Source organism: Carcharhinus amblyrhynchos, unplaced genomic scaffold (genome assembly GCF_965287045.1).
Source record: "Carcharhinus amblyrhynchos unplaced genomic scaffold, sCarAmb.v2.hapA scaffold_77, whole genome shotgun sequence".
NCBI classification, from domain to species: Eukaryota; Metazoa; Chordata; class Chondrichthyes; order Carcharhiniformes; family Carcharhinidae; genus Carcharhinus; species Carcharhinus amblyrhynchos.
Genome location: NW_027649817.1, coordinates 169,975 through 183,714, shown reverse-complemented (window position 1 = coordinate 183,714; position 13,740 = coordinate 169,975). Strand labels below are relative to the sequence as shown.

Sequence of the window (13,740 nt, the reverse complement as noted above, 5' to 3'; positions counted from 1 at the left end):
GCTTTTGTATCTTTTTCCCAATGGAAGAAGGTGGAAGAGAGAATGTCCAGGGTGTGTGGGGTCCTTAATTATGTTGGCTGCTTTGCCAAGGCAGCGGGAAGTGTAGACAGAGTCAATGGGTAAGAGGCTGGTTTCCCTGATGGACTGGGCTTCATTCACAACTGTTTGTAGTTCCTTGCTGACTTGGGCAGATCAGGAGCCCATACCGAGCTGTGATACAACCAGAAGGAATGCTTTCTATTGTAAAGTTGGTGAGAGTCACAGCGGCTACTGGTCCATGTGTTTTGACAAATTCAGGCAGAAAATAGGCCAAATGGGAGAAGTATCTAACCGAGTAGTGCCAGTAATATGCAGAGAGGTTTGTACAAAGAGTTCAGTGTGAGAAGAGGTAAAAGCTTCATCATTTCAGCCAACCGGAAAAAGATTCGGAACGGTAACATCTTCTCCAGTTTGGATATTCTCTCTGCTCTCTTTTACACTGTGAAAGCTGGAAGCTGCAATCCTGCCCAGATTGGGAACTGGATGTCTTCGATACCGGGTGTTTGTGAAGTATTCTAACCACACACTGGAGCCACTTCATACCTAACCCCGAAAATGCTCAGAACCACTTCCAGTTTCAGCCCTGTTAGTGGGGTTTTCCGACGAGGTGACAATTATACTCAGGAAACCAATATCACAGTATAAAACTTTATTAAATACCAGCGATCAATGGGAGAAGTTATATCAATGGTCTGAGATACAGAATATCCGGACTGCTCCAATAAGTTTGACTTAGAAAGATAGAGGGTTATAGATAAGCCCCGTAGGTAGGGATATGTTCGGCACAACTTGTGGGCTGCAGGGCCTGTTTGTGCTGTAGTTTTTCTATGTTCTAAGTTCTAACATTAACAATAAAAAATAGGACAGTTATAAATTTTCTTAATCTGATTCTCCACCTCACATTAGTTTAAAAGTAATTCCAGCTTAATGATTTCTTATTTGTCCACTCCGAACCAGACATTACTCCCATCTTGGCTAAAGCTACTTCCTTGTTGCCTGGATATGGTAGACGCTGCTATAAAGGTTCCCGTCGCCTCACTGCCAAGCTAAATGGACACGCGTTCTTGCATTCAGGGTCTTGCCTACTCTATTTCTGGATTATGAATCAACTATTCATAAAGTTGCAAAACATATCCCCTCACAATGGTTTCGGAGATACAAAATAGTGAACAATTCCCAGGCCTTTGGCTCTAAACTATTCAACTTTCCCATTATAGATGATAGACAAGGGAATTAAGGGTTATGGGGAGAAAGCGGGCAAGTGGAACTGATCCACTTCAGATCAGCCATGATCTTATTGAATGGCGGGGCAGGCTCGAAGGGCTAGATGGCCAACTCCTGCTCCTATTTCTTATGCCTTTTGGTACCTTGCACTGGCTAAAATGTGCAATCATAGTGAAATACTTTAAAATGCATTTAAAATATCAACTTATATGCCTTAAAAACATAGTTACTTGTTTTAATTCTCTTGCTGCTTTCACATGTGGGTAAATTATCATTCCTCTTCCTACTGTTCACCCTGTCAGTGTCTGTATTCTGTCTAAACTAAGAGAAATCAAAAATAATCAACTTCAAGCCCATCATTTGCAAAGGACGGCTAAGCTGGCTTAGCCATGCCACCTGCCCTCCTCACCTTGACCTGCCCATTAGGGCGGGCACTGGACTCTCACCAGACATTGGTGAAGAGGTGACCCAAGGTGAAATGATGGTCAGGAAAGATCTCCAGCTGGTCAATGGGCACTGGAGTGACACGAGAATATTGGCTGTGGCTGGAAGAGAGCGGAACCTGGGAGATACCCATTCTCAGTCTGAAAGGTACAGCACTGGCAGAATGACAAATCAGATACCAACTTCTCCTGTGTAAACGCTCTTTCTCAATTTGCTCTTTAACCTGGGCAGCCTTCCTGGAACCTTGTGTGAGTACCAAATGTTCACTTGCTTATCTGGGGAAATGGGCTAGATAATAGGGTGGCACGGTAGCACAGTGGGTTAGCACTGCTGCTTCACAGCTCCCGGGTCCTGGGTTCGATTCCTGGCTCGGGTCACTGTCTGTGTGGAGTTTGCACATTCTCCTCATGTCTGTGTGGGTTCCCTCCGGGTGCTCTGGTTTCCTCCCACAGTCCAAAGATGTGCAGGTTAGGTTGATTGGCCAGGCTAAAATTGCCCCTTAGTGTCCAGGGATGTGTAGTTAGAGGGATTAGTGTGTAAATAGGTAGGGATATGGGGATAGGGCCTGGGTGGGATTGTGGTCAGTACACACTCGATGGGCCAAAGGGTCTTTTCCTGTGCTGTAGGGTTCTATGTTCTACTATGTCTGGCAGCTTGTTCCAGACACTCACCACCCTCTGTGTGAAAAAATTGCCCCTCTGAGCCCTTCTGTATCTCTCCCCTCTCACCTTAAACCTATACCCTCTAGTTTTAGACTCCCCTACCTTTGAGAAAAGATATTGACTATCGAGCTGATCTGTGCCCCTCATTATTTTATAGACCTCTATAAGATCACCCCCTCAGACTCCAGAGAAAAAAATCCCAGTCTATCCAGCCTCTCCTTATAACTCAATCCATCAAATCCCGGTTGTGTCCTAGTCAATCTTTTCTGCGCTCTTTCTATGGTGGTGGGTGCCTGCAACTCACTGCCGGGGGAGGTAGTGAAAGCAGATATGATATCAACTTTTAAGGGGTATCTCGATGAATAGGATGGAAGTGGAGGGATACCGGAAGGGTAGGGGGTTTTAGTTCAGATGGGCAGTATGGTCAGTGCAGGCTTAGAGGGCCGAAGGGCCTGTACCTGTGCTGGAATTTTCTTTGTTCTTTATTCTATCTTTCTAGAATTTCAGAGAACTGACTGCATGGAAACAGGCCACACAGCCCAACTGGATTGTACTACCCAAAGAGAAAAAGCAGTCAACCAGGGAAATAAGAATACTGATGTGAACTGGTCAGGAGATGAGGGCAGAATGTCCACGTCCTTCTGATTTAACAGGGCGGGAGATTGTTTCAAAGACAGATCCTTTCCCCTTTAATCTGCCTCCACCTCTCTCTGCTCTTTGAACACAGATGTGTGTGGAAAAACAGGAAGCAAATCGACAGAGCCTGATCCTCCTGGAGAACGCATATCCCAGCACACAGCTTCTCAAAGCCATGGAGGAAGTGGCCAACGCCACAAAGACCTTGGAGGAGGAAAGATACCAACACCAGCAACAGGTACAGCAAAGCCAGGGGAGAGCGGAGAGATTGCACTCAATTCACAGGAGTCCTTGTTCATCAGTCACTGACAGTAAGCGTGCAGGTACAGCAGGCAGTGAAGAAGGCAGATGGTATGATGGCCTTCATAGCGAGAGGAATAGAGTACAGGGATAGGGATGTTTTACAGGTTACACTTTCCAGGTTATATTGGCCTTGGAGAGAGTGCAGAGGAGGTTCACTAGGCTGATACCGGAGATGAGGGGGTTGGACTATGAAGAGAGACTAAATAGACTGGGTCTGTACTCGTTGGAGTTTAGAAGGATGAGGGGGGATCTTATAGAGACGTATAAGATAATGAAAGGGATGGATAGGGTAGAGGTAGAGAGGTTCTTCCTGCTTAGAAAAGATAGCAGGACTAGAGGGCACAGCCTCAAGATAAGGGGGGGGTGCAGTTTAGAACGGAGTTGAGGAGGAACTTCTTCACTCAAAGGGTGGTGAATCTCTGGAATTCTCTGCCCGTTGAAGTGGTGGAGGCTTCCTCGCTAAATTTATTAAAGTCATGGGTAGATAGGTTTCTGATAGACAAGGGAATTAAGGGTTATGGGGAGAGGGCGGGAAAGTGGAACTGATCCACTTCAGATCAGCCATGATCTTATTAAATGGCGGGGCAGGCTCGAAGGGCTAGATGGCCTACTCCTGCTCCTATTTCTTATGTTCTTATGTTTTGCTGCAATTATACAGGGCGTTGGTCAGGCCACACCTGGAGTATTGGGTGCAGTTTTGGTATCATTATCTGAGGACGTTCTCACCCAAGTGGTCCAAATGCCTATTTTACAGCTACACATTAACCCCCACCCCCACCTCCTCATCTCACCCTCCAAGTATAACTCTGTTTGTTTCTGCCTCTTGTGTGCAGTTTTGGTGTCTTTATCTGAGGAAGGATGTCCCAGCTATAGAGGGAGCGCAGTGAAGGTTTACCAGGCTGATTCCTGGGATGGCAGGTCTGTCATATGAGGAGAGATTAAATCAGTTAGGATCATATTCACTGGAGTTTAGAAGAGTGAGAGGGGATCTCATAGAAACTTATAAAATTCTAACAGGGTTAGACAGAGTAGGTTCAGAAAGAATGTTCCCAATGGTGGGGGAGTCCAGAACTAGGGGTCATGGTTTGAGGATAAGGGGTAAACCTTTTAGAACTGGGGTGAGGGGAAATTTCTTCACCCAGAGGGTGGGGAATGTGTGGAATTCACTCCCACAGAAAGTAGTTGAGGTCAAAATGTCCGATTTGAAGAAGAAATTAGATATAGCTCTTTGGGATAAAGGGATTAAGGGATTTGGGAGGAAGGGGGGGATCAGGATATTCGATGATCAGCCATGATCAAAATGAATGGCACAGCAGGCTCAGAGGGCCGAATGGCCTACTTCTGTTTCTAGTTTTGATGTAAAAACCACATTGGCTTGTAAATGTCTTCCTAAGTTTATTGATAAGGTTTCCTTAATAATAGATTCCAGTATTTTCCCAACACCTTGATGTTAGGCTAACTGGCCCATACTTTTCTCTCTCCCTTCTATCCTGAAAAGTAGCGGAATATTTCTCAACTTTCAATCTCAGGAAGTTTAGTAAGTCATAGCCAACATATCCAGTATCTCTGCAGCTATCTCCACAGGCCATCACCTTGGGTATAGGCCATCAGACCCCAGGTGTGAACAGTACTCGTAAACCGCTTGGGCAGAATGGCAATGATTGTATCTCCATGTTTATGATGGAGAGTCTGTTTGCCTTTAGGTGAAAAAACTACAGGAACAGATTGAAGGATCTGAGTCCAAGAAAGAAATTGAGAGACTCCAGGTGATGCTCCAACTGACCGAAGATGAAAAAGAGGAGATAGGAACAAAACTCCAGGAGGCTGAGACCAGGAACCAAGAGCTGGAGACAGAAGGTCAGAAAGGACCAGACACATTCCTGCAGATAGGAGCTTCCCTGGGACAGTGTCAAGGGAGCTTTACCCTGTATCTAACCCTGTGCTGTACCTGTCCTGGGAGTGTTTGATGGGGACAGTGTAGAGGGAGCTTTACCCTGTATCTAACCCTGTGCTGTACCTGTCCTGGGAGTGTTTGATGGGGACAGTGTAGAGGGAGCTTTACTCTGTATCTAACCCCGTGCTGTACCTGTCCTGGGAGTGTTTGATGGGGACAGTGTAGAGGGAGCTTTACTCTGTATCTAACCCTGTGCTGTACCTGTCCTGGGAGTGTTTGATGGGGGACAGTGTAGAGGGAGCTTTACTCTGTATCTAACCCCGTGCTGTACCTGTCCTGGGAGTGTTTGATGGGGGACAGTGTAGAGGGAGCTTTACTCTGTATCTAACCCCGTGCTGTACCTGTCCTGGGAGTGTTTGATGGGGGACAGTGTAGAGGGAGCTTTACTCTGTATCTAACCCCGTGCTGTACCTGTCCTGGGAGTGTTTGATGGGGACAGTGTAGAGGGAGCTTTACTCTGTATCTAACCCCGTGCTGTACCTGTCCTGGGAGTGTTTGATGGGGACACTGTAGAGGGAGCTTTACTCTGTATCTAACCCCGTGCTGTACCTGTCCTGGGAGTGTTTGATGGGGGACAGTGTAGAGGGAGCTTTACTCTGTATCTAACCCCGTGCTGTACCTGTCCTGGGAGTGTTTGATGGGGGACAGTGTAGAGGGAGCTTTACTCTCTATCTAACCCCGTGCTGTACCTGTCCTGGGAGTGTTTGATGGGGGACAGTGTAGAGAGAGGGACAATAAATGCTGGCCTAGCCAGTTATGCCTACATTCCATGAATGAATAAAAATAAGAATTTGTTTGAAGATTGGAGGGTGATGTAACCAGATACATACTGGGAGCAGTAGGTTGACATCCATGTTTGAAGGTAGGGAGTGATGTGGTGAGATGGGGAACTGCAGGGACCGGAGCTATTAGTAGATGGGGAATAGAGCAGCAATCTAACAGTCTATGCTGGGGTAGCTCACTCTCATCGTGAGATGTATTGAAGAGTTTGAGTTTGATAAGCTGAATGATAGTGAATCCGCAGGGAGAAGTGAGTCAGTGAGCTGGTGAGGGATAGCGGAGTGGGTTTTTCCACTGGCTGTTGCTGCTAGTTTGGGCTGGGATGGAGTCATTCAGGTTCAAGGCTGGAGGTGCCTCGGACTCTCAGGCACTCCATGTGGTGTGAGCGTAGGCTCAGGAAAGGAAAGTAAGTTGCATTTATATAGCACCTTTCACATCCTCAGGACATCCCAAAGGTGCGTCAGATCCAATGGAATACATCTCAAAGTTTGGGCATTTATAATTCCTATAGCGAGGGCAATGTGTTACAGGCACGGTTAGCACAGTGGTTAGCACTGCTGCCTCACAGCACCAGGGAGCCTGGGTTCAATTCCAGCCTCGGGTCACTGTCTGTGTGGAGTTTGCATGTTCTCCCCATGTCTGCGTGGGTTTCCTCTGGTTGCCTCCCACAGTCCCCTGTGGCCATGCTAAATGTGTGGGGTTACAGGGATAGGGCAGAAGAGAGGACCTGGGCGGGGTACACATTCAGAGAGTCAGTGCAGACCCAATGGGCCGAATGGCCTCTTTCTTCGCCGTGGGGATTCTGTGGTTCTGTGTGCACAGCAAGATCCCACTAACCGCAAATTGATAAGTGTTCAGATAACCTGTTCTGAGGGACTGTCCTTGGGAACACTGGGGAATATTGCCCCTTCCGTCATCAGATAGTGGCTGTGGATCCAGGCAGGTGGGTTTACCATCCCAATGGACAGAGAGAGAGAGAGGAGTGTGTGGGATGTAGGGGTGAGGGTTCAGAGAGCTGGATTCAGTGTTTATTGCTGATTGGTGAGTGTGTGCGGAGAGAGTGGGTTTTTCCCTGGGTTATAACAGGAGACTGACGGAGAGCAATTGGGTCTGAACTATATTTTCATTTCGGTTTCTCTGTTTCCAGTCAAAGATCTCCAAGAGAAGCTGGCAGCAGCTGAAGAAGCAGCGAAGCAGGAGCCAGTGACCCCAGCGCCTCCAGCCCCTCCACCTCCTCCACCTCCCCCTCCTCTGCCGCCTCCCGCACCCACACCTCCAGTCAAGTAAGCAATCTCCCAGAGCAGTGCTCCTCCCAGCTTCTGCATGCGTCTCGTTCCCCCCCTCCTCTTCACACTTCCCCCTCACCCTTCATCAACTCACCCCTCACAATGCTTTCCCTCTTCACTCCTACTCTCCCTCAACCCTCTCTCCCCAAGTCCTGCATCTTATCCCTCCCACTGCCTCACTCTCCCCTTCTTCACTCTCCGTCCTGCCCTACTCTCCTTCCCTCCAATATGCCCCTCCCACACTCTCCCCGTCCCCCCGCGCTCTCCCCGTCCCCCGCGCTCTCCCCGTCCCCCGCGCTCTCCCCCTTTCTCCCTCCCCTGCTCTTCCCCTCCCCCTTTCCCACCTCCCCCTCCCTTCCTTCTTTCCCTCTCCCTTCCCCCTCACCCCTCCACTCCCCCCACCCTCCCCTCCCCTCTCCATTCCCCCTCCCTCTTTCCCCCTCCCTCTTTCCCCCTCCCTTCCCCGCCTCTGCCCCTCCCCCACCTTCCTCCTCCCGCTCCCCCTCCATCCCCTTCCCCGCCCTCCCCCTCCCTCCTCTCCTTTCCCCTCCCCCCCACCCTCCCTCTCTCCTCCCCCCCCTCTCTCCCCCGCACTCACCCCTCTCCTACTGTCTCCCCTCCCCCACTCTCCCCCCTCCCATACACTCCTTTCCCCCACACTCTCCTCCGTCCCTCCACCTTGGGATAGGGTCTTGCCCTCGCTTGCTTCATGCTGTGTTTCTCTCGGGCAGGCTTGGTGCCGTGTCCCTGCTCCTGATCACACTGTGTGCTTTCCCCCACAGTCCCCTGGCCCAGTTATTGCAGAGAAGGCAGAAGAACCAGCAGGAGAAGGAGAGTAATAATGGTCAGTAACTGTAGCTCGGGCAGTTCCGAGGGGGTAAGATTTGGGGTTTGTTGTGAATATATAAAAAGGCATTTCCCTAAAGTGCTCCATGGAATCAGTATTTGTGTATGTAGCCCACTTTTAATTTGCAAATGATTCAGTTTAATATTAACACAGCAGAGAAGCTTTATTCTTAAACAAAATAAAGTTTAGTTTATTCCAAAATTTTTGCTGTAAGTTACTTAAATAAATTTGATAAGGCAGCAGGGTGGCACAGTGGTTAGCACTGCTGTCTCACAGTGCCAGGGACTTGGGTTCGATTCCCGGCTTGGGTGACTGACTGAGTGGACTTTGCACATTCTCCCCGTATCTGCGTGGGTTTCTTCCGGGTGCTCCGGTTTCCTCACATAAGCTAAAGATGTGCGGGTCAGGGTGATTGACCGTGATAAATTGCCCCTTAGTGTTAGGCTAAATAAGTGGGGTTACGGGGATAGGGCCTGGGTGGGATTGTTGCCAGTGCAAGCTCGATGGGCCAAATGGCCTCCTCCTGCCCTGTAGGGATTCTACGATTAGTAATCAAAATACAGATACAGAGATTAAAATCCAGATAACGGGGAAAGGATGTCGAAAAGAGAAATATACAAACCAATCGCTGTGAAATTTCATACCTTCCACTCTTTTACCTCCAGACTCAGTGGATCTCAATGAGCTCAAGGTGAAAGCTGTGGATGAGATGATGATGAGGATCAAAAATGGCGTCGTCCTGAAACCCACAAAAAGGAAGATGGAGGTACAATGACGTACTCAATTCAATTGGGCGCGCTGGATCATAGAATCTTACAGCTGGGTTAAGAAGGAGATTACTGCGGCCGGCATGGCAGTGGTCGCTCTTTGCAAGAGTCTTTTGATTTGTCCCATGTCCCACCCCTTTCTGCCTCGCTGTACAAATTAAACATCTGCAAGCCCATGTCTAAATGCCCCAACACTCTGACAAAGGCTCATCCAGACTCACACGTTGTAAACTACCTGATAAACATATCCTGCTATCTTCAAAATTTCTGAATCCCTTTATTCTTGCACTCTCTTATATTCTCCTGTCCTTATTGTAAACCTATTTGTATTATGATCACTATTACCTAGATGCTCTCCCACTGAAAGACACTCCACTTACTCTAATATGCCTCTTCCAACATCGTTTCCTTCCTCATTAGGCTAGAAACACACTGATTAAGGAGGTTCTCCTGGACATGTTTTTGGAATTCCTTCAGTCTGCCTTTACAATGATTTCTTCTGTTCAAGTTAGGACAACTGAAGTCTTAATACTATTGTATTTAGAGCAGTTTTCAAGTTTGTAAGAAGGATGTTGATAATTTGGAACTGAAACAGTGATAAATTAGAAATTAGAGTAGTTTCTTTCCATGTTTAAATATTGGTCAAATGGGGAATAAATAAGCTGCTTCATTTGTTAGAGTTAAATTGTGTTATTAAATAAAGCTTGTTTTACAATAAGATATCCCTAAATTGTCAGTGGAATAATTCCCGGAGTGAAACATCCTATCTTCATATTTATGCCCAATATTTTATGCCTCACTTGTTGTTTTTCATAATCATTCAGTAAAATATCACTCAATTTCTGTTTCTTAACACCAACCAAATTAATTCGGTCTTTGAACTGGTGTATTATAGATCAACCCCCTATATAACTGTAAGATTCTCACCCTGAGCTCACAAACTCCACCAACTCCAGGGACAAAGGCAGCAGGAACATAGAAGCACCTGCAAGTTCTTCTCCAAAGCCACACACCATTCTGACTTAGAAATATATAGCCATTTCTTCACCATTGCTGGGTCAAAGTTCTTGAGCTTCCTCCCTAACAGTACTGTGATTGCACCTACACCACATGGATTGTAGCAAGTGAAGTAATTTCTCCTCATCTCAGTCCTAAATGTCCTTTGCCCTGAGACTGTTTATTCCCTTGACCAGAGAAAATCTGCCTAGTTTGAATTTGAACAAAAGCTTGGCAGTTAACTGTCCCCTGCTGCATTTTCCATGGCAATACCTCTTCGCATGCAGTATAAATTGTTGTTTTCTTTACAATTGGTAATCTTGCAATCTGTCCGGATTAATGCAAAATGAAAAACTTAGACACCATGTCTCTTTATTCAGTAATACTCAAATCCTTTATTACTAACTGACTATTGTTAGGGTCCTGGACCAGAATCCCAAATTACATTTGAATGGAAACCAGATTAAACCCCGATAACTTTTCTATTTTGGGATAAATGTTTTTGTTCTTTGTTCTTTGAGTAAATGTGAAGATAGGTTACTTCACTCCCAGAGTAATTCCACTGACAATTTAGGGATCTTTTATCATAAAACAGAGGCACAGTGGGTCAGCACTGCTGCCTCACAGTGCCAGGGACTCAGGTTCGATTCCTGGCTTGGGTCACTGTCTGTGTGGAATTTTCACGTTCTCCCCGTGTCTGTGTAGATTTCCTCTGAGTGCTCTGGTTTCCTCCCACACTCCAAAGATATGTGGCTAAGGTGGATTGGCCATACTAAATTGCCCCTTAGTGTCAGGGGGATTAGCAGCGTAAATGCAAGGGGTTATGGGAGTAGGGCTTGGGTGGAATTGTGCAGACTTGATGGGCTGAATGGCCTCCTTCTGCATTGTAGGGATTCTACGATTCTGTGATTCTATGATCCTATGAACTGTATTTAATAAAGCAGATTAACCATAACTCTAACAAATGAAGCATCTTATTTATTCGCTATTTGAACAATATTTAAACATAAAATGAAACAACCTGAATTTCTATCACTGATTCAGTTCCAAATAAACAATACTCTTCTTACAGACTCGAAAACTACTTTAAATACAGTTAGTAACCGTGAATATACTTGCTCTATCTAAGGCCGTAAATGGCCTTGAAGCTTTCAGGGAGATTTATGAAGGGAGCATCTTGCAGACCTGTCTCTTTAAACAAACCTCAACCAGAAATCAAAAGCTGTTTTTTTCTCTGCTACATACCTAGCTCCTCCCATTAACTACATTTTCACATGACCCTGTCAATCCAAAACCATCTTCTATTCCTTTAATCAAAAACCCAAGGGGACCTTTTCTTTCTGTAAACAAAAGTTAATATTAGCTCTGCCCCAAGTGGAGATGCCAGCATTGGACTGGGGTGGGCTTTTCATTTGGAATCATGAGCTTTCGGAGCACTGCTCCTTCATCAGGTAAATGGAGCAATGGGTTCACAAACAGGGCATATACAGACCAAGACACAATTGCAAAATAATGGTTGGAATGCAAGTCTTTGCAGGTAATCAAGTTTTTATAGCTACGGACAGTGCAGGTGGAGAGAGGGATTTTCACATTCTTCCTGAGTCTGTGTAGATTTCCTCTGAGTGCTCTGGTTTCCTCCCACACTCCAAAGATATGCGGCTTAGGTGGATTGGCCATACTAAATTGCCCCTTAGTGTCGGGGGATTAGCAGCGTAAATGTTATGGGAATAGGGCCTGGGTGGGATTGTAGTCAGTGCAGACTTGACGGGCCGATTGGCCTCCTTCTGCACTGTAGGGATTCTATGATTCTATGAACTGTATTTAATAAAACAGTTTAACTATAACTCTAACAAATGAAAAATTGAATTGTCTCAAACCAGGACAGCTAGTAGGAGTTTGCAAGCCTTGGCCAAATGGTGACATGTAGTGTGACAAGTAAATGCCACATAGAACATAGAACATAGAACATAGAACATAGAACATTACAGCGCAGAACAGGCCCTTCGGCCCACGATGTTGCGCCGACCAGTTACAAAAACAATGACCCACTAGCCTATACCAATCCCTTTTCGTCCATAAACCTATCCAGAGATCTCTTAAACGCCCCCAAACTAGACGCATTTACAACTGCAGCAGGCAGGGCATTCCAATCCCTCACCACCCGCTGGGTAAAGAACCTACCCCTGACATCCGTCCTGTAGCTACCCCCCCTTAATTTAAAGCCATGCCCCCTCGTGCTAGCTTTCTCCATCCGAGGAAAAAGGCTATCACTATCCACCCTATCTAAACCTCTAATCATCTTATATGTTTCAATAAGATCCCCTCTTAGCCGCCTTCTTTCCAACGAAAACAACCCTAAATCCCTCAGTCTCTCCTCATAGGACCTCCCCACCATACCAGGCAACATCCTAGTAAACCTCCTCTGCACCCTCTCCAACGCCTCCACATCCTTCTTGTAATGCGGGGACCAGAACTGCACACAGTACTCCAAGTGCGGCCGCACTAGAGTAGTGTACAGTTGCAACATTACACTGCGACTCCTAAATTCAATCCCCCATGGCCAAAACGAGTAATTAGCTTCCCTTTCCCAGCGTCTGAGCTGCATTCCCCCCAGACATACCGACTGCCTGTAGAAAACAAACGACTTTAAAACAGTCCCCTGAAACATAAATATATATCTATGGCAGCCACCATCATTACATTATCATTAGTATAGATTATAAATAGCTGAGAGGCCCTAGTATTGATGTTTGTGACACTGTACTATTCACTGCCTGCCAACTTGAAGCAGCTCAGTTTATTCTCCCTCTCTGTTTTCTATCCATTAACCAATCCTCTATTCATGCTAATACGATACTGCCAACTTCCGGAGTCTTTATATTGTCTATTTCATTTGGCACCTTATCAAATGCCTTCAGGGTATTCAGATATACTACATCTAGTAGTCCCCTGACTAATTAAATCCTCAAAAACACCTACTAAATTTGTCAACATGATATCCTTCTTGTAAAACCATGTTGATTTGTTCTAATCATACTAAGCTTTTCTAAGTGCGTTGTTAAACTTTCCAAGGGTCCGGTGGCACAGTGGTTAGCACTGCTGCCTCAGGTACAGACATACCGACTGCCTGTAGAAAACAAACAACTTTAAAACAGTCCCCTGAAACATAAATATATATCTATGGTAGCCACCACCATTACATTATCATTAGTATAGATTATAATTAGCTGAGAGGCCCTAGTATTGATCAGGTACCCGGGTTCAATTCCAGCCTTGGGTCAGTGTCTGCGCGAACTTTGCACATTCTCCCCGTGTCTGCATGGGTTTCTGCCCAGAGGTGCATATTAGGTGGTTCGGCTATGCTAAATTTCCCTATAGTGTCCAAAGATGTGTAGTTTAGGGGCATTAGCGGGTTAAACATTTGGGGTTGCAGGGGTGGGGTAGGCAGTGGGCCTAGGTAAGACGATTTGTCAGTGAGTCAGTGTAGATTCAATGGGCCTCCCTCTGCACTGTGGAGATACTATGGTTCCTTAGTAATAGATCTCAGCATTTTCCCAACAAACTTATGTTCGACTAACTGTCCTACAGTTCACTGTATTCTCACTCCATCTTTTCTTGAAAAGCAACAGCTGAGAAAGACATTTTAGCCAGGTCAATGGGAATAAGTCCCTGGGTAGAATGTGCTAGGATATTTGAAGATGGAGAGGGAGTCTGTTTAACATCAATACAATAGCACAGGGTCAGCCTGAATTTTTATACTCAGTGACTGGAACGAACATCCTTCTGAGTGAGAGGTTAAAGT

General features: G+C 46.1%; 1 protein-coding gene across 1 annotated transcript in view; it reads left to right on the top strand.

Annotated features, from left to right (window-relative positions):
- Positions 1 to 13,740, top strand: part of shtn2 (shootin 2) — a 61,363-nt gene that overhangs the window by 40,316 nt on the left and 7,307 nt on the right. Inside the window, exons 9-13 of the mRNA XM_080182663.1 lie at positions 3,097 to 3,243; positions 5,012 to 5,165; positions 7,190 to 7,325; positions 8,111 to 8,172; positions 8,841 to 8,941. Of these exons, the coding sequence (XP_080038789.1) occupies positions 3,097 to 3,243; positions 5,012 to 5,165; positions 7,190 to 7,325; positions 8,111 to 8,172; positions 8,841 to 8,941 (600 nt within the window). The remainder of the gene's footprint in view (positions 1 to 3,096; positions 3,244 to 5,011; positions 5,166 to 7,189; positions 7,326 to 8,110; positions 8,173 to 8,840; positions 8,942 to 13,740) is intronic.